The sequence below is a fragment of the Pseudorca crassidens genome, chromosome 1 (assembly GCF_039906515.1).
Source record: "Pseudorca crassidens isolate mPseCra1 chromosome 1, mPseCra1.hap1, whole genome shotgun sequence".
In the NCBI taxonomy this organism is placed as follows: domain Eukaryota; kingdom Metazoa; phylum Chordata; class Mammalia; order Artiodactyla; family Delphinidae; genus Pseudorca; species Pseudorca crassidens.
The window spans coordinates 88,315,182-88,338,423 of record NC_090296.1 but is presented as its reverse complement, the minus strand read 5'-3'; the positions used below and the strand labels follow the sequence as shown (position 1 = coordinate 88,338,423).

Below are 23,242 nucleotides of genomic sequence, written 5' to 3'. Positions count from 1 at the left end.
AACCCAGGGAAGTCTCCCCAGAGCTCGTATCCCGAAAAGCCTTGAAAAGCCATGGAAAATAATGGGAGAAAGTTTAAAAAAAAAAGAAGAAAGTTTATTTACAGCTCACGCTGGGAGACTCTTTCCCGGGTGCAGGCGGCACATCTGAGGCCACTGGCCCTTTCCCCCCGCGCCCCCAGCGCAGTGCCCTCCCGGAGCTCCCCAGGCCCGGTGGGCACTGCTCCCCGGCCTGCGGGGGACCAAGGCAGAGTAGGAGTCCGAGGTTGAGTCCCTTTCACAGGTTAGTACTGATGGTTAAGTCTGAGCCCCAGAACTGCTTATGCAGTGGGTTGTTGAGGGTGAGAGAAGAGCTCCCTTTCGCCTGACTTTCGAGGCCCTTGACGCTTCCATCCAAGAAGGTGCGAAGAGCGCTGGTCCGAGCGTAGTGGAGACTCAGCACCGCAACTCCCAGGAGGAGGCACAGGATGCCTGTGTTAGCGCAGTCGCGGGTAAAGAGGGCGGTCAGGGCTCCAGAACCCGGCCGCCCGACTCCATCTATTGGAGGTATTTGCGTTTCTTCCCCAGACACACGCACCACGGAAAGACCTCTAATATGGCATACATGATACACGGGTTCGCACGCCACTGGGGCAAGATACCGAACCCTTCCGAACTCCCTTCCCCTCCTCTGTAAAATAGGCACAACAGTGCCTGCCTCTACGAACTACTGAGAGGGGCAAATTAGATAATATATGTGAACTCATTATGCAAACCGGAAAGCGCACGCTGGGATAAATCTCGTCTCTGCCCCCAGACACCCGGGGGCCGGTTCCCTCGGTCCTCACCCGTGGCCAGTGTGATCCAAAAGGCGGCACCGTAGTGAGTGGTGAGCTCGGAGGAGCCAAGGCGGAGCTGGCAGAGAGACACGCTGGAGATGGAGGCGAAGGCGAAGACGGAGAAGAGTACGAAGGCGCCGGTGATCAGGAGAGCCAGGCCTCCGTAGTGCGGGGCCGGCATGGAGAGCAGCACGTTGGAGAGGAGCCAGAAGCAGAACGCCACCCTGCGGGGAGGGGACCAGTGGAGCTGTGAGCCGGATTCCCCCAGCCCGCTCGGGTTCCCACGGGCTCGCCTCCCCTACCTCCCGGCCCCAGAACAAAAGCCCGGGGCTGGGATGGCGGAGGCGCAGGGAAACACTGGAGGGGAGTAGCCGGCGCCCAGCCATTGCTGGGTCTCTTCGGATTCCCACGGTCTGTACGGACCTCGTGACCATCTGCTCGCAAGGCGGCAACTCTCACCCCAAGCACGTCGGTCTGTAACTGTAGCTCACATCCTCCGGCTCACATGCCCCCACCCCGACCCCCGCCACACACACGCACGCGCGCGCGCAAGTACGCAAAGTGTCTTCTTTCCGCGCTCACCACAGCGTGGCCGAGGCGTAGTGTCCCGCCAAGCGGTATTGGCGGTAAACCCCGCAGGGGCTGCTCGGAGTGAACTTCTCCGCCAGATAGAGAACTGGATCCGGCAGCCCCTTCTGCAATGCCTCCGTGTACGCCCCAGCATAGTTTTCGCCGATCCGCCAAATGAACTGCTCGTTGTAGTCGATGGTCTCGTTCAACTGCTGCACTGGGTTCCCTGCGGAGGGCGGCGTCGTCACCCGGCTGCGTACAGCGAGGACCGGGCAACTAAGCGGATTCGGATAGGAGAGTGAGAATCTTGAGAGAAATAGGTTTGGCAGCGGTTGGGGAAAACACAAATCAATGAGAGCCAAAAGCTATTCTATATGAGCTTGTGGGAGCTGTCCTCACAGGTCCTCCAACTGCCCCTGCCTGCCACACACCCCCAACCATGGTGTCTGTCAACCTCAGGAGTTCACTTCGCCGCAGCTCCTCACCTGTGAGTGTAACATTAACGCCCGCCAGGCCCACCTGCAGACCGACGTGGGCTCGGACGCGTGCCGCACTGAAGGCCTTGTAGGATGTATTGGTGCTAACTCTGCCCACTGACCATTCTGTGCTGAAGCGTACCGCTGTGGGGAGAGGCAAACCGTGGGGGAGGGGAAAGGTTAGGGAGAAGATTGGGGAGATGGGATTGGGAGGGTGGTGATGGGAGTTGGGACACTGCACAGAGATGGGGGGGTCTAGGAGTCCAAAGGGATATACACGGTAAGGGTGGAAGAGTGGGCACTAGAAGGAGCCCACTAGAAAGAGAATGGGAAGAGGGAGCGGGAACCCATCCCCAGTTCTCCATTTTCCCAGGTGCCCTCAGGCCACCTCCTTCCTCACCCCAGGTCCTCTCCCCCTCCGCTGCATCACACACTCACCCACAATTTCTGCTCCTATGAACAGGCTGAGGAGAACTCTCACCAACCAGAACCAGCGCTGCAGGAACAGGAACCGGGTCAGGCCTGGGTACTGCCCAACCAGAGTCCCCAAGCTCTCCATTGACCCCATGCCACCCGGGCCTTTAGTGCTTCTGCAACTTCCCTCTCTTGCCCACTTTTCCCAGTTACATTCCTGACCTTTAAAGGCTGAAGGCAAGTCATGCAAGTCCCTCTGAGCCACTGGCATTTTCTAATGTTTTCTGGCTGCATGATTCTGCCTCCCAGCCCCATTTTCCAGTCCACCCTGCAACTGGGCTGTCTCTATCTGCTGCTCTCCCACCACCTTCATCCCCTTTCCTCTTCAGCCCTGGTCCCACCTCCTGCTTGGGTCACTGCCATGATGAGGCTCAGTGAGTCCAGAAGTGCTAGGCAGGCAGCGGTCACCTCCCTCAGGAGAGGGAGGCCTCAAGGTCTGGTCACCAAGTAGAGGAGGTGCGAACACAACCTCTCAGGTATTACTAGGTGTGCCAGTTTCCCAGAAAACAAACACAAGACTCAGGGAGGCTAGGTCCTCCTATACTTGAAAAACAGACAACTTAGGCTCTGGGAGAGGAGGGAATCTAAGAAAAAGTGCCCAGTCTGCTACAACTTCGAAGAAATTTCTGTGGAGATATCTCTGTCCCACACACATGACTCAACCCAGTGCACAGGTGAAACACAGCAGTATGAGTTGCTGGTTTCTGTCCTCTTGGCCAGAAGGTCATCACCTGAGGTCAGGATGGGAGTGGGATGGGAGTGGAGGTGCAGCCTGAGGAGAGTCAGGAGACCCCTGCAGCATGTGAAGACTAGAATTGGCCCCAGGATTACTGGACTGGGCACCCACTCTCTGCAGCAGCCTCCTGAATGTTCCAGCTGGGGTCAGCCTCCGGATGTCTTGTATGGGACCTCTCCCTAACCTTGGGAAGGGGTGCTTGCTGGGCCAGACTTCTGCCTATGCTCCACCTGTCTGGTTCAGTGCTTCAGTGCATGGAAGATCTTGCCGCCGTCTTAACTGTCCTATCCTCCAGAGACATGCTATCCTTGACGCCCTCCACCCCCAGACCTAAACTTCTAGTACCCCCTTACCGAGTGGCCACGAATCCCGGGTAAGATGAGTAGGAAGCTGGCAGCCAAGGCCAAGAACACCAGAATGACAATGAGTAGCGGGACGCTGATGCCGGCGGCATGCCGGGGCTGAGGGTAGAAGGGCAGCACACCGTTCCACAGAGTCATGCTGCAACCCGGCCGAGCTGGGTCTGTTCCAACGGGGAGAGCGGTCACTGGCGTCCGAGCCCGGATCCCACTTCCCTTTACCCCGTTCCCTGCGTGCGAGGACTGGACTCAATAGACAAGTCAAGTCTGAGCGCCTCGGCTTGCCCCTAAGGAAGCGCAGAAGCTAGCTGCCCTCAGACGCTCTGGGTTGGCCGGGACGGAGTTAGGTAGGTGGGAAGGCCAGCTCTGCGTGTTCACTCTGCGTTTGGAAGTCGCACAAGACCTGAAATCCTTTTTATAGCAGCCTGGGCAGCGTGCCGAGCCATGTCGGGGCTTTGCAGCCAGGTCCCAGAGGGATAAGGTCATGCAAATGAGAGGCGGAGGTTGCTATGCAAATGAGAGGAGCCCCACCTGCATAGCAAGAGGGTGAATTCCAGTCCAGATGCTCACATCTGGTGCTGGTCTGGCCTGAGTGGACACCTGCACAGCTGGCCTCAGAGGACCCAGAGAGGAGGGTGAGAATGAAGCCGGGGAGGCTGAGGATCTGCGGAGCTGGGGAGGAGTGGTGGGGGAGAGGCAGAGAGCAGAGCAGAGAAGCAAAGATTCCAAGAAAAAGAAGACTTCTGACCCCGATGGGGGCCCTAAGCCAGAGGTCTGAGTGGGACTTGGGACCTGATCTTCCCATCCCTCATGTCCATGCACAGGCATTCACTGAGGGGTACGAGGGACTGCAGGTTCCAGATTCCCAGCTCACTAGCCACGTTCCTTTCCCTGCCTCCTCTAGGAGAAGCAGTTCTTGAGGGGTAGGACTCGAGGCTTTGTTCGGGACCTGGGAGGCTGGAGGTAAAGTCCTGCCAGGGACTGACAAGCCCCAAAGGATTTGTGCCTCCCGGGTTCCTGTGTGTGATCGGGGTTAGTTCTTCCACGGGGTGGAGGGTGGGGACCAGTGTCACTGCCTTGAGGGCTGCTTATGCGTTTAAAAAAGTGCCCCGCAGGTGCGGGTACTTGGTGACGTTTCTAAAAGCTTCGATCCAGAAGTGGACACGGCTGGTGCCTCCTCCTCCTGTGCCAACTGTCGATGTGGGGGACGCCTGCTCCGTGTCTCTATGTACCACCTCCCACCCTTTTGGCCACAGGGTCAGCATGGTCCGTGCAAGGCCAGAGGCCCTGGTGCTCCTGGGAGCTCTGCTGACTGCACTCCTGGACCCAGCGGGTAAGTACCAGGCGCCCCTAGTTCGGGATGTCTCCCAGTTTCCCTTGGGAGTTGGGGAAGGGAGACCTGCAGGCAAGCGGCTTCCTGAGGCTGGAAGATCGGGTGAGATGGCTGAGCGGCTCAGCCAGATGGGAAACTTCCTGGCGCAGCCTAGACGCCGGGCGAGTATCGCCACTTGGGTCGGGTTGGGGGCGCTCGGCGGTCTGGAGAAGCACGGGCCGAGGCCGTCGGGTCCCAGAGGGGTCGCAGGGAGGCTAGCACTGAGTGGACCACCCTCTGACCCACAGGAGGCCAGGACTCAGTCTCGCTGACCTGGGAAGTGCAGCGCTATGACGGCTGGTTCAACAACCTGAGGCACCACGAGCGTGGCGCTGCCGGTGCGTCCCGTGGTCTGGGGTGGAGAACGGCTAGTGAAGGGCAGGGTCGCGGGAGACCCGGCGCGGAGAAGCCGAGAGAGCGAGCCGCCAGCCGCCCGGCTGCCTGCGCCGCGAATTCCTGTACACCCCTGGGGACAGAAGAAGGGGTCTCGTCAGTGGGAGTGGGGAGTTGGAGGGAGGAGTAGAGCGAGTTTCGTGGGCTTGTTGGAGACGGAGTGCTCAGACAGAGCCCGGCTCCCTGCTTCCCACAGGCTCCCGACTGCGGCGCCTTGTACCTGCTAATTACGCGGACGGCGTGTATCAGGCTCTGGGGGAGCCGCTGCTGCCCAACCCGCGCCGACTCAGCAACGCCGCCATGCGGGGCAAAGCTGGGCTGTCATCCAGCCGCAATCGCACAGTGCTGGGAGTCTTCTTCGGTGAGAGCAAAGTGGGAGAACGCGTCTTCGGTGAGGGTTGACCTGGCGCTCAGCTCAGAGCCTGGGGAGAGGGGCCCTGAGGCCTCTCTGCAAGTCCACAGGAGACCGATACAAGACCCCGAACCACTTCCTCTCCCCACCAAGCCTCACTTCAAGCCTTTCTTCCTCTTGGAGGGATTTGGGGGTGTTGATTCGGGGGTATTTGCTCTCCTAATCTTTCTCTTATCACTGACTACAAACCCAGTAGTGCCACTAACCCTCATTATAGCTCTTAGAAGCTGATTCCACTACCGCCCCTCTCCTGTTGTGATTATATCTTCTTTCCCCCGAAGAGGGAGGGAGAGGCAGGATCTGTTAGGAGAGGGGGACTGGCTTGGGGGAGCCCTTACATTAATTCTATTATTTTGATTCTCCCAACAACATTATGGGGTGGGCGAGGAGGGTACTATAACCCCACTTTGCAAATTAGAAAAATGTTTTAGAGCTGGTGGCGCGGAATTTGCCTTGGAACATCTGCCTTTAGGCTCTTCAGAAATTGGCGTCAGCCTTGGCGGTGGGGAGTAGCAATTCTCACCAGTTTGCCCCCCGACGCCCGCAGGCTACCACGTGCTCTCGGACCTGGTGAGCGTGGAAAAGCCTGGCTGCCCAGCCGAGTTCCTCAACATCCACATCCCGCCCGGAGACCCCGTGTTCGATCGCGACCAGAGCGGGGACGTGGTGCTGCCCTTTCAGAGGAGTCGCTGGGACCCCGAGACCGGACAGAGCCCCAGCAACCCCCGGGACCTGGTGGGCAGGGCAGGCGTATGGGGGGGGGGTGGGGCGGGACCTGAGGCAGCTGTGGAGAGGCTCCCACCACCCGCAACGGCCGCCCGGCCCTCGCCCGCCCTGAGCCGCCTCGGCCACCCGACCCCCGGCTCAGCCTCCCGCTGTCCCCGCAGACCAACGAGGCGACGGGCTGGCTGGACGGCAGCGCCATCTATGGCTCCTCGCACTCCTGGAGCGACGAGCTGCGCAGCTTCTCCGGTGGGCAGCTGGCGTCGGGGCCCGACCCCGCCTTTCCCCGGAACGCGCAGGACCCGCTGCGCATGTGGACTGCGCCCGACCCCGCCACGGGACGGCGCGGGCCCCGGGGGCTGTACGGTGAGGCGGCGGGGGCGCGGGCTTGGGGCCGGCGAGGTGCGCCCCCCTCGGGCCCACCCGCGCTCAACTCCTCCCCTGTGTCCCCACCGCGCGGGCAGCCTTCGGGGCGGAGCGAGGGAACCGCGAGCCCTTCCTGCAGGCGCTGGGCCTGCTCTGGTTCCGCTACCACAACCTGTGGGCGCAGAGGCTGGCCCGCCAGCACCGGCTCTGGGGGGACGAGGAGCTGTTCCAGCACGCGCGCAAGAGGGTCATCGCCACCTACCAGGTCGGTCGCGCGGCCCTGCCGTGTCCTTGTCCCTGGGAGACTCCGCTGCCCCGCAGAGCCCTCCATCGTTGGACAAGCCCACCCAGAAACACCCCTCCCCAGACAGCTACCGTCTAGGGAAAGTCCCTGAGAGTGATAAGGAGGCAAAGCGCTAGTTATACCAGAGGTTTTCTCGTGATTGTTATTTAGCTGCCCCTCCCCCCTGCCCTCGTTCCTCGTGGGCAACGGGAACCTCCTCCCCTCTCCTGTTTGAGTGTCTCTCCCGTGACTGCCCTGCCTGGTCCTCGTCTCACACCTAAGCCTTCCTTGAGCTCAGATCCTTCCTGGCCTGGCTGCTCCAGCGCTGGCCTCCCATTTCCCCCTCTCTTGACCCTCAGAACATCGCGATGTATGAGTGGCTGCCCAGCTTCCTGCAGCAAGCACCGCCGAATTACACAGGTGAGGGAGTTTGGGGAACACCTGGGCTGAGGCGGGGTTTGAGGAGGGGGAGGGGGTCAGGATCCATAGACAAAGAAGACAGGTGGGTTCGTGTGACGAGTGTGTGAGGGTAAAGAGCCTATTTCTCTTCTTACCCCTGTGGACAGAGTACCGCCCTTTCCTGGACCCCAGCATCTCTCCGGAGTTCCTGGTGGCCTCTGAGCAGTTCTTCTCCACCATGGTGCCCCCTGGCGTCTACATGAGGTGAGAGAGGGTCTGGCTGAGCATCACACTGGCAGAGGTGAAGAATTAGTGGTCTTGTGGGCCTGGGGCCTTTTTTACACCCCTACAGTTTCATGGGGGAAAAGAAGCAGAATTTGGTGCCCTGAAACAGCACCCTGGGGTAGGAAGTTCAGTCTTAACAGGAAAATCTCCCCATTTCCTCCTAATGGCTGAACTTCAGTTGTTGAGAGCAGGATTTGTCCAGCAGCTGGGTCACTCTCTTCCCTCCTTCCCTTCCTACCCTGTGTGGACAAAGAGCAACCTCTACCTTCAATCCGCACTCGTTGCCAAACCCCTGCCATGTTCAAGGAAGTTCCGAGGACACCTCTTAGTACTGGCCAGGCCCCCTCTGAATCCCTCGCCCCACTCAACCCCACCTCAACTTCTCTGAATTCTCTTACTGCATCCTTGATTCCCCATTTCAGAAACACCAGCTGTCATTTCCAGATGGTCCTGAATGAGGGTTTTGGCAGCTCCCCAGCTCTCAGAGTCTGCAACAGCTACTGGATTCGGGAGGTCAGCCTGGGGTCAGGGGCAAGGGGAGGTGGGTCAAGGTCAGTCTTATCACACAGGCTGGGAAAAGCAACAATTCCAGTTCTTAGGTGTTGCAGCTCCAGGGTGGTGGGAGTTGAAGGGTAGAGTGATCAGAAAATTATCTGGGGACAACAGCTCAAGAGAGTCTAGGACTGGCCAAGGGCCCTTTATCCTGAGGTGCTGCAGTGGTCCTGAGAAGGACCTGGCTTTAGGGAGGGGCCTGAGAACCTACCTTGAGTGTGTTGTTTTATTCCAGAACCCCAATCTGAACAGTGCCGAGGCAGTGAATCATCTGCTGCTGGGAATGGCCTCCCAGATTTCGGAGCGGGAGGACAACATAGTGGTTGAAGATCTGAGGGGTAAGCACTGGAGGCAGAGGGGATGAGGGCCCAGAGGTCCGGGAGCCTGGGGACCCTTCTGGGTTAAGCATCAGGCAGACCTAGGGTACCTATAAAGCAGGAACATAGATAAACACACAGCAAACAGCCATTAGAAGAAAACAAGCTTTATTCTAAATTACTAACATCTGAGGGTGTGGGGGAAGGGTGGCACCACAATCTCTGGTGCTTAGGTCGCTAAAGGTTTTTGTCCAGCCCTATGCTGAGGTTAAGTAGGTGAGACGGGGAATTTACTGCTTGGTGACTAGAACAGTCCTGAGTCTTAGGGGAAGAGTTTTGCCAGAAAAATTGCCCCTGGTCACACATGATGACAGTGACCCTGCACCAAGGCAGGGCACATGTCGAGGAGTGCTGAGTGTGGGTAATGCCAACAGCCCAATTCAAGGCTGCTGGGCGAAGAAGGGTTAGAGGGACTGAGCCTAGAGCCTGGTCCTCTCTCCTCCTCAGATTACTGGCCTGGCCCTGGCAAGTTCTCCCGCACTGACTATGTGGCCAGCAGCATCCAACGTGGCCGAGATATGGGGCTGCCCAGCTATAGCCAAGCCCGACAGGCCTTGGGGCTGGAGACCCCAGGGAACTGGAGTGACCTCAACACCACCGTGGACCGTCAGGTCAGGAATAGTGATGATGATAATGGCAGCTAAAGCTTTCTTGTGGTGATACTGTTCTAAGTCCTTTACACATGTAACACATTTAATCTATGTCAAGAACGTTACAGAGTAGAGACCATAATTATCGCCATTTTACTGATGACATAATTGGTAAGTCAGTCTTGGAAGCAGGATTTAAATTCAGCCATCTGATTCCAGAGTATCCTCACCACTGCATTGTACCATTACTGCAGAGTCGCCCCTGGGTTGGGTGCCATTGTCCTATTCCTGCAGGATCTCGCCCCATGAGTTGGGTGACCCTGAAGCTGCTGATCACTGGGGATAGGCGGTCTGGGTAGTGACGCACTGGTCCTCCCACCAGACTTGTCACCACCTGAGGAGTGCTGCCTAGATAGAGGACACTTCCTCAGGCCTGAGCAGCAAGCCAGGCAGCTGATGGGGTCCTGTGTTTGAGGGATGGGGCAATAGTGGCTGCCCTCCCAACACAAAACCGTATCCACGCTCACACGCTCCTCACTTCCTGTGTGGCCCCAGATGCTGGAGGCCATAGCTGCCCTGTACAACCAGGACGTGTCCCGGCTGGAGCTACTCCCCGGGGGGCTCCTGGAGAGCCATGGGGGCCCTGGACCCCTCTTCAGCACCATCATCCTCGATCAGTTTGTGCGACTGCGAGATGGCGACCGCTACTGGTTTGAGAACAGCAGGAATGGGTGAGGCCTGCTGGGTTCCCACCTCAGACTCTACCTCGGCCTGGGCCCCAGACCCTCTGCCTGTAAACAGCACCCGGATGTCCCAGCACCCCTCCCCAACCCCTCTCGATCTCTTTTCTCATCTGGGTCCCTGGGCCTGAGTTTGCTGGAGACCTGTGTCCCCTTCCCATCCCAACAATTCCTGGCTTTCTCTAACTTAGGCTATTCTCCACGGAGGAAATTGCAGAAATCAGAAACACCACTCTTCGGGACGTGCTGGTGGCTGTCACCAGCGTGAACCATAGTACCCTGCAGCCCAATGTCTTTATTTGGCAACAAGGTGGGTGGCCTGGGAGAACACAAGCAATGGTGGCAGAGAAGAGACAGAGGTTGTGTGGGGATCACTTGGTGCTGTCCAGGGAGCTGGGCACCGGCAGCTCCTTCTGTGTTGGTCTGGGAGGCCTGCATTAGGCCACCTCCCCCAGTAGAGACTAGACTGGTTTGCAGGCTGAACCTTGTGGTCAAGTTGGGATAGATGCTGAGAGATGGGATGTGGAAGAGGAATTTTTGACGGGAACAAGTTCCAGGGAGGAGGGTTTGGGAGGGAGTGGGTACCTGGTCCTTTATAGGACAGAAGGGAAGGCTGCCTGGCCAAGGAGTGGGATCCTCAGGCCCTGAGATCTTCTGTGTCTTTCCCTCAGGTGCACCCTGCCCTCAGCCCCGGCAGCTCACAAGTGAAGGCTTGCCCCCCTGTGTGCCCCTGACTGTGACTCATTTCTTCGAGGGCAGTGGTCCTGGTTTTGGCATCACCATCGTGGCTCTGTGCTGTCTCCCCCTAGGTGAGCCCTTTACCCCTTCGCCCATTTCTCTTCTGGCTCCCCTCCTCCTCACAGACTGTCCCTGCCCCTCATTATCTGCTGGCCTGTAAGGCTAGCTCCTAGGTACATTTGAAGCCAGGCTCAAGGGGCCTTGGGAAGGGAGGGGCGGCAGCCAAAGCCTCAGTGAAGCTGTAGGCGAGGCCGCGCCCCCCCCCACCCAGTGTCTCCTTCTGACCCCCTTCAGTGAGCCTGCTTATCTCTGGGGTGGTGGCCTATTTCCGGGGCCAAGAGCTCAAGAAGCTACAAAAGAAAGGCAGAGAGAGTGTGAAGAAAGAAGCAGCCAAAGATGGAATGTCAGGTGAGATGGGGCCAAGGGACGGGAAGAAGGAAGGGGACAGATGGGGGGGCGGTGCTGGGAGAAAGAACCAGGTTACAGATGTGGGGAGAGAGCCAGGCTTTGGGGGTGCCTACTCAGACTGGCAGAGTGGAGCTAGCCTGAGGGCAGGGGCCTGGGGAACTCTGCTGAACCACTCTGCCCCATTGTCCCTTCCCTAGCGATGGAGTGGCCGGGACCCAGGGAGAGGAGCTATCCCATCACCATCCAGCTGCTCCCAGACAGGCGTCTGCAGGTCCTGGACAGGCGTCTCTCTGTGCTCCGCACCATCCAGCTGAGGCCCCCGCAGCAGGTCCACCTCATCCTGTCCAGCAACAGCGGACGCCGCACCCTGCTGCTCAAGATCCCCAAGGAGTATGACCTGGTATGGCCCATCCTGCCTCCCCAGCTTGGGCTGCCCTCGCACATCTCCCCTCTCACGGCGAGTCCTCTCCGGCCACCCCGTCCTCAGCTACAGAGCTCAGTTGTGAAGGCTGATGCTGGGAGGATCCACTCCTTTCAGAGGTCCCCAGCCCCACCACACTCTCCCTCTGATCCCCTTTGAGCCTCTCACCTGGCCCCAGCCGGGATGGAATGGGGGACAGCTTTTTTCTCCATCCCCCAACCCAAGACCCTCTGAGGGGAGGCTGAACCAGAAGCTCGAGCCTTCCTCCCACCAGGTGATGCTGTTTAACTCCGAGGAAGAGCGAGGCACCTTCGTGCAGCAGCTGCAGGGCTTCTGTGAGAGCTGGACTCTGGGCCTTGATGTGGCTGAGATGAGTGAGAACGAGCTGTTCAGGAAGGCTGTGACCAAGCAGCAGCGGGGCCGCATCCTGGAGGTCTTCTTCAGACACCTCTTTGCCCAGGTGCCTGACTGTGCCTTTTGGAGGCAGGACCGGGCCCAGGGGTTGAAGGGACCCTGGGCTGGACAGGACCCTATGTGGGGTGATCTAAGCTTCTGCTCTGCGGGCTGGAGATTTCAGTTTCCTCATCTATGAAACAGTGATTAAAATAGGATCCATCCCTCTAGGTTGCTGTGAGGATTCAGGGAGATGGTCTACATCAGTGGTTCTCAAAGTGTGGCCCCTGGACCAGCAGCAGCAGGCTCATCTGGGAATTTGTTAGAAATTCAAGTCCTCAGGCCCTTCCCCAAGACCTAGGAAATCAGGAACTCTGGGGTTGGGGCCCACAAGCCCACCAGAGGCTTCTGATTCACTCTAAAGTTTGATAAACACTGTTCTATGTGTGCTTGCTTCGTTATAGGCATTTAACAAATGGTAGTTACATGTATATGACTTTTAAAATCAGGCACATGACAGCCCTGTCTGAATTGACAAGAGAATGTATCTTTAGCCCCTTCCTCCCTGTCCACTTAATGTCTGCTGCAGCTTCTGTCCCCAGTGTAGGCTCTCTCACTTTGCATTCCCAAACCGTGCCCCTCCCCATTCCCACCCCATCCCCTGCTACAGTCACCCCCTCTGCAGGAAAGCAGAAGCCCAAGTCAGAAGTTTATCTAATGACCGTGAGCAGCCACCAGGACTCACCCTTTCTGAGCTGGACTTTGGGGAGATGTGAGAGGTCACTGAACTGCTTCCAGCCTCACCTCCTTCTCTCCTTCCCTCTGCTGCTGCCCGAGTGCAGGTGCTGGACATCGACCAGGCAGACGCCGGGACCCTGCCCCTGGATTCGTCACAGAAGGTGTGGGAGGCCCTGACGTGTGAGCTGAGCCGGGCCGAGTTTGCCGAGTCCCTGGGCCTCAAGCCCCAGGACATGTTTGTGGAGTCCATGTTTTCTCTGGCCGACAAGGACGGCAATGGCTACCTGTCCTTCCGGGAGTTCCTGGACGTCCTGGTGGTCTTCATGAAAGGTAGGGGGATGGTGGACCATCCCAGGAGTCAGGTGTCTTTCAGCAGAGAGTTGACGGGCATCCCCCTATGTCTTGCCAGGCTCCCCAGAGGACAAGTCCCGCTTGATGTTCACCATGTATGACCTTGATGGGAATGGCTTCCTCTCCAAGGACGAGTTCTTTACCATGATGCGGTATGGGGTGGGCCCCTCCAGTCCTGAGACTTCCTGATATTTTAAACAGGAAAACAGGTCAGGTCAGAGGAGGGTAGGCGAGGAGGTTATGAGTCCATCTACATTGAGAGGTGGCCTAGGTACTATATCCTAGACGCTCAGAGCATCCAGCTTCAGAAGTTTATCTGGCCAGGCCCCTGCCTCCAGGAGAGTCTGTATTTGCAGTGCCAACACCACCAGAAAATTCTCCCTAGTTACAAAAGACAACCAACATCAAGATGACCAGTAACAAAGCCCACTAACCCCTTCTGGATGCCTTTGGGTCTTTGCTAACTCTTCAAATGCTGTGCTTTACACAGTGAGATAATGAATCATGGAGGACGGATGCCCTGGGTTACTGCCAATATTAATCACCATGACAGGCAGGAGGAGAAACATGGAAAGTTCTTCTATATTCCAACCCTTCTCTCCTCCTGCTTCTTAAGCCATTTCTGGTTGTGGTGTGCCGATAAAGACCAGTTTTGAGCTCACAGGCTTATTCCTGAAGACCGTGCTCCACAGCTGCCTACAGCTCTATAAGGACTGGGTTCATATCTCTCTTTGTTCCCTGCTGAATCCCCTCCTCCGCACTGTGATTGGCACATAGCAGGCATTCAATACATAGTTAACTGAATCAGATGAAACAAATAAGTAAATGAATAAACAGAATGCGTAGAACAGCCCAGACCCTTTTAACTCTTCTACCCCTGTAAGCCTCCTCATTGCTTTCAGCTTTCACCTTAACTGCCACATTCTTTACAGTCCAGATACCACAACTGGACATGGGCTTCTGAAAGGGCTAGGGCGAGGCGCATTGCAGTTGTCCCTCACTGGGCGTGCTGCTGCAGGACCCTCTAGGAGACAGTCTCTGCCCCAAGGGGCTGAGGTCCACCTCCTTGGCCTGTACTCAGTGTGGCTCTTGCTCAGTCTCACCCTGAGCCAGTGGGATGATGTGTTTTTTAATGTGATGGCAGTGCTTGCTGTGCCGTGCACACAAAGGTCTTTTTCTGCTGGACTCACACAAACTTGCATGTTTGTTTGCTTTTGTCCCAAAAGCACAGTCTAAGAAAAGAGTTATGGCCACTGTAGCTGCCACTGTGGGTGATGTCACATTGGGTGCGGAGATACTCCTGCCTATGCCCCAGGCTGTTGGCACAAGGAAGCAGCAGCCAGTGCAGCTACATCTCCTCTCCCAACCCCCCGCTGGACCACGAACGGGGTGCCCAGCAGTGGTGTGGGAGGTATCAACATAAGAGCCTGCCACGTGAGAGAGCCATGGCACACCTGGACAAGTCCCTACACTAAGTGGACATTCATCCCAGCTGTAGGTGCCCCCCTGTTTGGGGACTGCTTTCTTTAACTGGTCAAGGTCACTTTGAATTTTGTTCTGCCTTTTGAGCCCTTGGCCACCCCACCCAGCTTAGCGTCAGCAGCAGGCTGGATGAACACCTTCTCAGTGCCATTTCCTGGGTCACTGGTAACCACATTAGATAGGCCGGGACCCACCCCACCCAGCACCTGCCTGAACCTGACCTTGCCAGGTGACAGGCTGCGTTCGTCTCTCCTCCCTCCCCCTGCCCAGGTCCTTCATCGAGATCTCCAACAACTGCCTGTCCAAGGCCCAGCTGGCTGAGGTGGTGGAGTCCATGTTCCGGGAGTCGGGCTTCCAGGACAAGCAGGAGCTGACGTGGGAGGACTTCCACTTCATGCTGCGGGACCATGACAACGAGCTCCGCGGCACCCAGCTCTGTGTCAAGGGTGGAGGTGGAGGTGTGTGAGTTTGGAAGGCGTCAGGAATGGACGTGTCTTCAAAATGAGAGTTCCTGGTGCATAGCACTCAGGTCTTATTTCTCTTTTAGTCCTTGGTGCCTGGTAGAGAGCCAGGCACGTGTAATCAAGGGCATCACATACACCTGCGCAATTTATGCACAAAGATACCCACTGAGGGGTCAGGGCAGGCTGAAGTCCAGCCTACATTCTACACACCAACCATGTGCATTGGTCTGGGGTGTGTCTGGCCAGAGGAAGAGGCCCTATTTTCTCTACACAAAGGACCTGCAGGGTTGCATCCGCCTGGAGGGGGGCCCCTTTTCTAATTGCACTCAGTTGCCACATTGTCTAGCAGTGGCCGCCGCCCTGTGTACAGTGGGTGCTCGGTGTGGGCAGTGAGGGGAGCAAGGCTGGGGAAAGAGATGGGGACACGACCAAGTCACTGGCAAGTGCCACGGCAGCCTTCCTTGGACAGTCTCCTCCCTCGTGGGGAAGCCCGTCCAGCTTCTTGTTCTCCCCAGGTACTGGAGACATTCTTAAACCAAACGTCAGCTGTCGAGTGTCATTCATCACTCGGACTTCTGGGGAACGGTGAGTGGGAATGGGGCACTGGGAGGTGCCCCGGCTGGGTCCCCTGCAGAGAAATGAAGGAGTAGGGCTGGTGGAATCAGCCCCTGGGCCAGACATTTGCTCTGAAAGTAGCTTTCAGCGCACGGTTGTTCTAGCCCAAGTTCCAGCTGCCTCACACACATAACCCCTTACTGCTCAGGAGTCTGGCTCTCTCCCTGCCCCTCCAGGACAGAATCATTCTACAGAACATGTGATCAGATCATGTTCATTCCTTCTGTCTTGCCTTCTGCCTGGCTTCTTTCTGACCGGTTTTATGGGCAGGTTCTGTGGACAGAAATGAGTCCCAGGATCTATCCCCTCCCACATCAGCCCCAACTCTGACTTGGCAGTTCTTCTCCTGGCTGCAAAGACAAGGGGAGAATGAAACCCATTTTTCTCTTCTCAGTTCTTACCCTCAGGGAGTGGGGCTCCCTGTCTCAGAAGCCCCAGAGTTGGGAGGCCCTGGGTTGAAGAAGAGGTTTGGCAAAAAGTAAGTGTTTCCCAGACCCTTGACCCGAGGAGACATGGGGAGAAGTCTCAGGGTCTCTGGTCTGCGCACAGCCCCACACACAAGGAACCATCCTGAGACTCATTCCAGGTGTCCCTGACCGGATTGGCAGGCTATTGAGTTAACGACTCTTCAACCTCTTCCAACCTCTGCACCCTAATCTTCAGGCAGGGGGCCTGGCACTCGGATGCAACACCAGGCAGTGAGGGGTCTCCTGGCTCCTGCCTGCTTTGGGCACAGCAGTGAGGCCTGTGCAGGGAGCAGGAAGAAGGAAGCACAGAACAGAGAGGAGGAGGTGGAGATGGAGTCGTGGGGAGACAGAGGAGTGGGTGGAGAGGGCAAATAAAGCTGAGAGGTAAAGGCTTGGCAGAGTGGATTCTACCCCCCAAAAGCTTTTTCTTTCATCTGTTGTGGCCCATCCTGACCGCTACCAGATCACCAGGTCTCCTTCATAGGGTGGCATTTAGGGGAGGACAGGGTGCCCTGATCTCGGGCCACCTGCCTCCCATTGCTGCAGGGCAGTGGTGCCCCCTCCCCGGCTATACACAGAGGCGCTGCAGGAGAAGATGCAGCGGGGCTTCCTGGCCCAGAAGCTGCAGCAGTACAAGCGCTTTGTGGAGAACTACCGGCGGCACATCGTGGTCGTGGCAATCTTCTCAGCCATCTGTGCCGGACTGTTTGTGGAGCGTGCTTACTGTAAGGAGAGTTCCAGGTTGTGGGCAGTGGGAAGGGAGACGTGAGAGCCTTCTGGTTGTTATTCTTGATCCTCAGGCATCTGGATAGGGGAGCCCAGCTGTTCTGACTGGGGTCCAGGCTTCTGTGCTGTGCTGATCCACCCCCACTGTGCCCCCAGACTATGCCTTTGTCTCGCCACCCTCGGGCATTGCAGAGACCACCCTCGTGGGCATCATCCTGTCGCGGGGCACGGCGGCCAGCGTCTCCTTCATGTTCTCCTACATCTTGCTCACCATGTGCCGCAACCTCATCACCTTCCTGAGAGAGACCTTCCTCAACCGCTACGTGCCCTTCGATGCCGCCGTGGACTTCCATCGCTGGATCGCCATGGCTGCTGTCGTCCTGGCCAGTATGTGGCTCCTGGGCACGCTCGCCACTGCTGCAGTCCCCTGGGTCGAGCTGTGGGGGAGGCAGTGGGGAGACTGGAGCTACTTATACTTCCTGTTCTCCTCGGGGCTGGAGGTAGAGTTGGCCCTGGAGGCGTCTCTAACAGGATGTGTCTCTTTCAGTTTTGCACAGTGCTGGCCACGTGGTGAATGTCTACATCTTCTCAGTCAGCCCCCTCAGCCTGCTGGCCTGCATCTTCCCCAGCGTCTTTGTGAATGATGGGTCAGTTTTGGGGAGGGTCCCCCTTGGGAATCCTGGGGCAGGCCTCAGGGTACAAGAGAAAAGAGGTAGATGGCCCTAGACCCTCCACTCTCTCACTAAGTGAGGGCGAGAAGCTAGCATCCTTGGGGAAGCTGAGAGATGACTTCCTTGCCCTCAGGAAGGAAGCAGGCCGTAATTGGCCAGGAAAGGAGTTTGGGAGATGAAGTCGGAGCCTCTTTCTCACGTGTACCTGACACATAGCTTGCTATCTCAGCCTACTGTCCATTCACTGGGCAAATATTTGTGGAATACGTCCTGTGTGTCCATCCAGGAGCCAAAGAGTAGGGATGCCAAGATACATGCAGTCGTTCAACAAATATTTATTGAGCATTTACTCTGTGCTGGGCATTGTTTGAGCATAGGGATAGAGCATGGAGGTAAGCTCCCTGCCCTCATGGAGCTTACAGAATATGAACCAAGCACTTCAAGGAAGCAAAGGTCAGCTGCAGTAGGAGAATTCAAGATAACACAGGAGGAAGAATTGCTTTGAGATCAGAGGGTGGAACTGCAGGAGGCTGGGTGCCATGTTCTTTGGAAGGACCCTTGGCCATCTGGGTTGAGGCCCAGTAACCTCCGCATTCAAGGCCGTCAGGAAGAGAGTCACATTGCAACAGTGGTGGAGCCCCTCCTGCCCCAGCCTGAGGCTCTGGGTGTCTTTGTCCTACAGGTCCAAGCTTCCCCAGAAGTTCTACTGGTGGTTCTTCCAGACAGTCCCAGGTAAAGAGTAGACTGTATGTGGAGTCTGGGGTTTCTGTCTGAGGACTTTTGCTTTTGTCCTCCCTCATCTTCCCATGAATACACACTTGTCTATAGTGGTCATAGGATCCCTTTGCAGCCTCCAGCACAAGCCTCAGCTCCAGCTTCTTTGGGCAAGCTGTTCTGGGAGCCAGGGAGGGATGAGAGAGGTCAGGGAAGAAGAGCGGAATGGGGAAATGCCCTCTGGCATTCTCAGCCCAGGCTGAGGTCCCGAGGCCAGGGGCTCTCTGACCCTGTCCCCGCTGCCCCCAGGTATGACAGGGGTGCTCCTGCTCCTGGTTCTCGCCATCATGTACGTCTTCGCCTCCCACCACTTCCGGCGCCGCAGCTTCCGGGGCTTCTGGCTGACCCACCACCTCTACATTCTGCTCTACGTGCTGGTGAGGGACTTCTCTGGGCAGGGCCAGGCCACAAGGCAGAGATGAGCACTCATAATGTGGGGAGGGAGCAGGGTGAATTGGACGCAAGATCTCAGACCGAGACCCCAGACCCGAGATCACAGCCTATGGAGCCTATGCCAGCCCCACCTACCCTGCCCAGGCCCAGGGCCCAGGCAGGAAGTATCTGGGTAGGGTGGGTGCAGGAAGGGGGCCAGCTGGGCCTGAGCTATACTAACTGGCCATGTCTCCAGCTCATCATTCACGGCAGCTTCGCTCTGATCCAACTGCCCCGTTTCCACATCTACTTCCTGGTGCCAGCACTTATCTATGTGGGGGACAAGCTGGTGAGCCTGAGCCGGAAGAAGGTGGAGATAGGCGTGGTGAAAGCAGAACTGCTGCCTTCAGGTACCAGGCCTGGCCTGACCCTCGGTGGGCAGCATTGGAGGTCAACTCATGGGACGTGGGAAGACAGCTCCCCAGGCCTCCTCATCCCATTGCTGCCTCCGTTAGCCTCTCAGGGACCCCTGCAGCTTTCCTGATGGAACTACAGCCCCCAAAAGAGCTGTGTTTAGTTCCCAGGAGGACTTACAGACAGTGAGAAGTGACTATGAGAAGAGGAGGCTGAAAGTGCATTCAGAGGTGTTTAAGGACAAGAAAGACCCACGCTTGTGTGGCCTGGGTGCAGGGTGGGGAACCATACACCCCTCTCCCATTCCGTCCCTCAGAATAACCTCTCTTCAGAGACAGATAAATGGCCCAGACTGCAAGAGTCTGTTGTTGATAGTCAATGTTGGCCAGAGTGGGGATTCACATCAATGTAAAGGGTGGTAGAAGATAACTTAAGTGACAAGGGGCCAGCTAACCTTCAGGACTCACATAGTAAGAAAATTAAACCTCACTTCAACTGTATTTCAATCAAGATTATTTAAGAACAAAGTCTCAGCATGGTATTAGCATGCCTTCTGCATCCTCCAGTACTTGCGAATCTCCTTTTTCCACAAAGAGAGAACAAGCCTGAGGCTCAGCTATGGTCAGGCAACAAACAGTATCCAGCTAAAATTTGATAAAACATGGTACCTTCTGTTTAGACCACATGATACTTAGGCAAGGCAATGTAGGGTATTGGTTAAGAGCTTGGACTCTGGAGCTAGATAGAGCACGGCCTCTGGAGCTAGATAGAGCACATGATGCTGGTTTTCTACTCACCTTAGGGACCTAAATGTTCTTCTCAAGGTAAATTGAATTGAAAAAGTAAGTCAATTTAAAGAAAAATGTTAGATAAATGATAGTGCAGCAGGTGTGCTGATATGGCCCACCATAAAGGTAACCCTCATATGGTGGAGGTTTGGCAAACACTGAGATGGTACCTGGGGAGCCTGAGGTCCCCTGACCTAGTAGGCTGGTATCCAGGACAGTGGTATCAGGCCTGGGCCCTTAGTGGGAAGAAGCAGCAAAGAGGAGGGGAGGGGCTGGAACAGGAGAGCAGAGAAGCCCAGCTCTTGAGTTACCCAGGAAACAGAGAAGGGCGCCCTCCAACTCCCAGCCCCAGAAGCCATACTCGCTCAGATCATGTTACTACTCCCTGTGCCTCAGGTGTGTGGAGAGGACAGGGTACCTGCCAGTCCTCAGGTACCAGGAGCAAGCCCTCTGATCCCTGCCTCTCCCTGCCCATGACCCCCAGGAGTGACCCACCTTGAGTTCCAGCGGCCCCAAGACTTTGAGTACAAGTCAGGACAGTGGGTGCGGATCGCCTGCCTGGCTCTGGGGACCAACGAGTACCACCCCTTCACCCTGACTTCTGCACCCCACGAGGACACGCTTAGCCTGCACATCCGGGCAGCAGGGCCCTGGACCACCCGCCTCAGGGAGATCTACTCACCCGTGACGGGTGACAGCTGTGCCAAACATCCAAAGGTGCCCATCACTGGGAACCACTTTTGGGGTTCTGGCATTGATAGAAGGTCCCCACCCTCCCCGACCTTGGGATAAGATGCTCCAGCCACCCCAAAGCCAGACTGGGAGAGGGCTGGGGTGCCTCAAAGAAACTAGTTCTCCCTGTCCTCCCTGCTCCCCCCCCCCATTTCTAACCTCAGAGCTGAGGAAGGGCCAGGCTCATCTCATCTTCCTCTTCTGTTGGCAGCTGTACCTCGATGGACCATTTGGAGAGGGCCACCAGGAGTGGCATAAGTTTGAGGTGTCCGTGCTGGTGGGAGGGGGCATTGGGGTCACCCCCTTTGCCTCCATCCTCAAAGACCTGGTCTTCAAATCATCCTTAGGCAGCCAAATGCTCTGTAAAAAGGTGAGTGTCCCTCTCCCATTCTTCAAAGAAATGGGGACAGACAGCCTGATTGTGTCCCCACATCCCAGCAGAGTAGCATGATAAAAAGTCCCTGGCTCCTAGGCAACTGGTTCTGCTGGGACCATTCATACCCAGTTGCCCAGATGGCAAACATTTGAGGGAGGGTAGGAGGTGTAGCCAGAAGAGCCTCTGCTGGGATCTGTGGCTAAGAAGCCTTGGATCAGGCCTGTGGGGGTCCAGGGCTTCCCACCATCTCAGTATAAGCATCTGGGTAGAGGAATCTTGAGCTGAGTCAGAGCTTTAGTTGTGTGTCCCCAGATCTACTTCATCTGGGTGACACGGACCCAGCGGCAGTTTGAGTGGCTGGCTGACATCATCCGGGAGGTGGAGGAGAATGACCACCAGGACCTGGTGTCCGTGCACATCTACATCACCCAGCTGGCTGAGAAGTTTGACCTCAGGACCACCATGCTGGTACGTCAGGGCCGGCCAGGCAGGGCAGCTCAGTGGGTATGTGGGTTGAGGGTAAGGATGGCCAAGGCAGGTGGGTGGACCGCCATCTGGACTAGGAGCTGACCCTGGCTCTGCCTGGCTGTGACCTTCCTCCTCTACTCCCTCCCCCAGTACATCTGTGAGCGGCACTTCCAGAAGGTGCTGAACCGGAGTCTGTTCACGGGCTTGCGCTCCGTCACCCACTTTGGCCGACCCCCCTTCGAACCCTTCTTCGACTCTCTGCAGGAGGTCCACCCAAAGGTCAGTCCCACCCCGACCCATCCTTCCCCTGCCAGGACTTCCTGGCCCTCAAGCAGCCTGCAGCTGGGTACTGAGCAGAGGACCTCAGGATGGGGTCAAGCATTGGAGAAGGGCTTCAAACCCCACCCCCTGCCTCCCCAACTCAAGCTGCCTTCTCAGGGCCTGGGGTCAATGGCCTGGTCATTCCAGCCAGGCTTGAGAAGCAGCTCCCTCCTGGGGAGGAAGCCCACAGGGCTCTGCTTCTCTGCAACCACTGCCCCCCCCCACACTTGACAGGTGAGGAAGATTGGGGTGTTTAGCTGCGGCCCTCCAGGAATGACCAAGAATGTAGAGAAGGCCTGTCAGCTCATCAACAGGAAGGACCAGGCCCACTTTGTGCACCACTATGAGAACTTCTGAGCCCTCCCTCCCTGGTTCCTGATCCCTCCGTGGACCAGCCCTGCCAGCAGTTTCTGTCAGAATTCACCTCAGGCCTCAGCTGGAGAGCTGGAAGAGCCTCTCCCTCATTGCCCCATCTGTCCCAGGCTCTGAGAAGATAGAGGAGACCCTTCTAGCTTAAGCCACAGCAGGCTGTGGCAGACAAAGTGGGGAGGGGACAGTCCCTGCCTTGTGACAACTATGGAGGTGAAGAGATACAACCGCATTTTCCTCTGATAGGTCCCCATGTCTGTTTTCCTCCCAGAAAATCAATGTATTACTTTGGTATTTTCTTGGCCTAGGCATTTGAGGGAGGACAGGGTGGGGATACCTGGTGTGAAGAGAGGGTTCAGAGTGAGAATCTCCTCAGAGCCCAGCTCAGAAGTTGCGATGCTAAACCTGGATGGCCTGCCTGCCTCAATTCAGTCTCCGAGGCCTTTTCCCTCCAGCTCTACCCCCCAACCCATTCCTGCTCTGAGAGGATCAGGAACCCTGAGGAGCAACCAGCAACACCCGCTGCCCTCACCTCTTGGCTGGCCCTTCTCTTAGCCTGCTGGAGCAGCCCCTCAGCTCTGGTACCAAGGGAGTCCAGCCTCTCTGCCAATCATCCAGAGTTCCCACTCAGCTCCCCTCCTCCACAGGACTTGGATGACCAACTGTCCCAGTTTGCCCAGGACTCTCCCAGTCTTGGCACTGAAAGTCTCTTGTCCTAGGAAACCCCTCAGTCCCAGGCAAATCAGGGCAGTTGGTCACCTTCCACAGGAGCCAATCTGGGACATCACCTCCATACTCTTTAAGACCCTTCCTTTTCCTTCTTCAACTGGCTCTTTCCTCAAAAGCTAAGCTGTAATTTAAAAAAACAAAAGGTATAATTTGCATAAAGTGTACAAATCTTAAAGTTACCATGTACTACATATGTTACTACTACCCAAATCAAGATATAGAACATTTCCATCACCCCAGAAACTTCCCTTGTACCCCTTCCAGTCAGTCTCCCCAAGCCTTAGAAGCAACCACAGATGTGATTTTTTGTTATTACTCCAGATTCATTTGGTCATACTGAATGTACTCTTTTGAAACTGGCTTGTCTTACTTAGCACAATGTCTCTGTGATTCATCCATGTTGTATATATCAGTAGTTTGTTCCTTTTTATTGATGTGTCGTATTCCATTGTAGAGATTACCACAGTTTATCCAATCTTCTGTTAATAGACATTTAGATTGTT

At 56.5% G+C, this 23,242-nt stretch overlaps 2 protein-coding genes across 2 annotated transcripts; one reads left to right on the top strand and one right to left on the bottom strand.

Moving 5' to 3' along the window:
• Positions 1–72: 72 nt before the first annotated feature.
• LOC137230408 (dual oxidase maturation factor 2-like) lies at positions 73–3,808 on the bottom strand. The gene is made up of 6 exons (XM_067749786.1): positions 3,425–3,808; positions 2,300–2,357; positions 1,871–2,005; positions 1,398–1,611; positions 825–1,039; positions 73–468 (listed from the first exon to the last, which is right to left on the bottom strand). The coding sequence occupies exons 1-6, from the start codon at positions 3,569–3,571 to the stop codon at positions 275–277; spliced, it is 963 nt and encodes a 320-aa protein (XP_067605887.1). The 5' UTR covers positions 3,572–3,808; the 3' UTR covers positions 73–274.
• Positions 3,809–4,341: 533 nt separating this feature from the next.
• LOC137228757 (dual oxidase 2) lies at positions 4,342–23,242 on the top strand. Its single transcript, XM_067745624.1, has 33 exons — positions 4,342–4,763; positions 5,051–5,140; positions 5,392–5,556; positions 6,155–6,342; positions 6,495–6,696; positions 6,795–6,961; positions 7,339–7,399; positions 7,546–7,642; positions 8,086–8,176; positions 8,451–8,553; positions 9,040–9,203; positions 9,738–9,913; positions 10,114–10,232; positions 10,594–10,731; positions 10,955–11,068; positions 11,266–11,468; positions 11,764–11,949; positions 12,725–12,950; positions 13,030–13,123; positions 14,724–14,911; positions 15,433–15,502; positions 15,927–16,010; positions 16,546–16,724; positions 16,882–17,112; positions 17,273–17,372; positions 18,079–18,128; positions 18,420–18,547; positions 18,799–18,952; positions 20,229–20,461; positions 20,688–20,846; positions 21,165–21,320; positions 21,471–21,599; positions 21,876–23,242. Exons 1-33 carry the CDS (start codon positions 4,694–4,696, stop codon positions 21,996–21,998), a joined length of 4,638 nt encoding a protein of 1,545 aa, XP_067601725.1. The 5' UTR covers positions 4,342–4,693; the 3' UTR covers positions 21,999–23,242.

Bases quoted from the DNA above. Each gene is read 5' to 3' on its own strand.
- LOC137228757 (XM_067745624.1), top strand. From the start codon at position 4,694: ATGGTCCGTGCAAGGCCAGAGGCCCTGGTGCTCCTGGGAGCTCTGCTG. The intron at 13,124-14,723 runs GTATGGGGTGGG...CCCCCTGCCCAG, and splicing joins GAGTTCTTTACCATGATGCG to GTCCTTCATCGAGATCTCCA. The intron at 17,113-17,272 runs GTATGTGGCTCC...TGTCTCTTTCAG, and splicing joins GGCTGCTGTCGTCCTGGCCA to TTTTGCACAGTGCTGGCCAC.
- LOC137230408 (XM_067749786.1), bottom strand. From the start codon at position 3,571: ATGACTCTGTGGAACGGTGTGCTGCCCTTCTACCCTCAGCCCCGGCAT. The intron at 1,040-1,397 runs GTGAGCGCGGAA...CCCTCCCCGCAG, and splicing joins TACGCCTCGGCCACGCTGTG to GGTGGCGTTCTGCTTCTGGC. The intron at 469-824 runs GTGAGGACCGAG...GCGCTAACACAG, and splicing joins TTGGATCACACTGGCCACGG to GCATCCTGTGCCTCCTCCTG.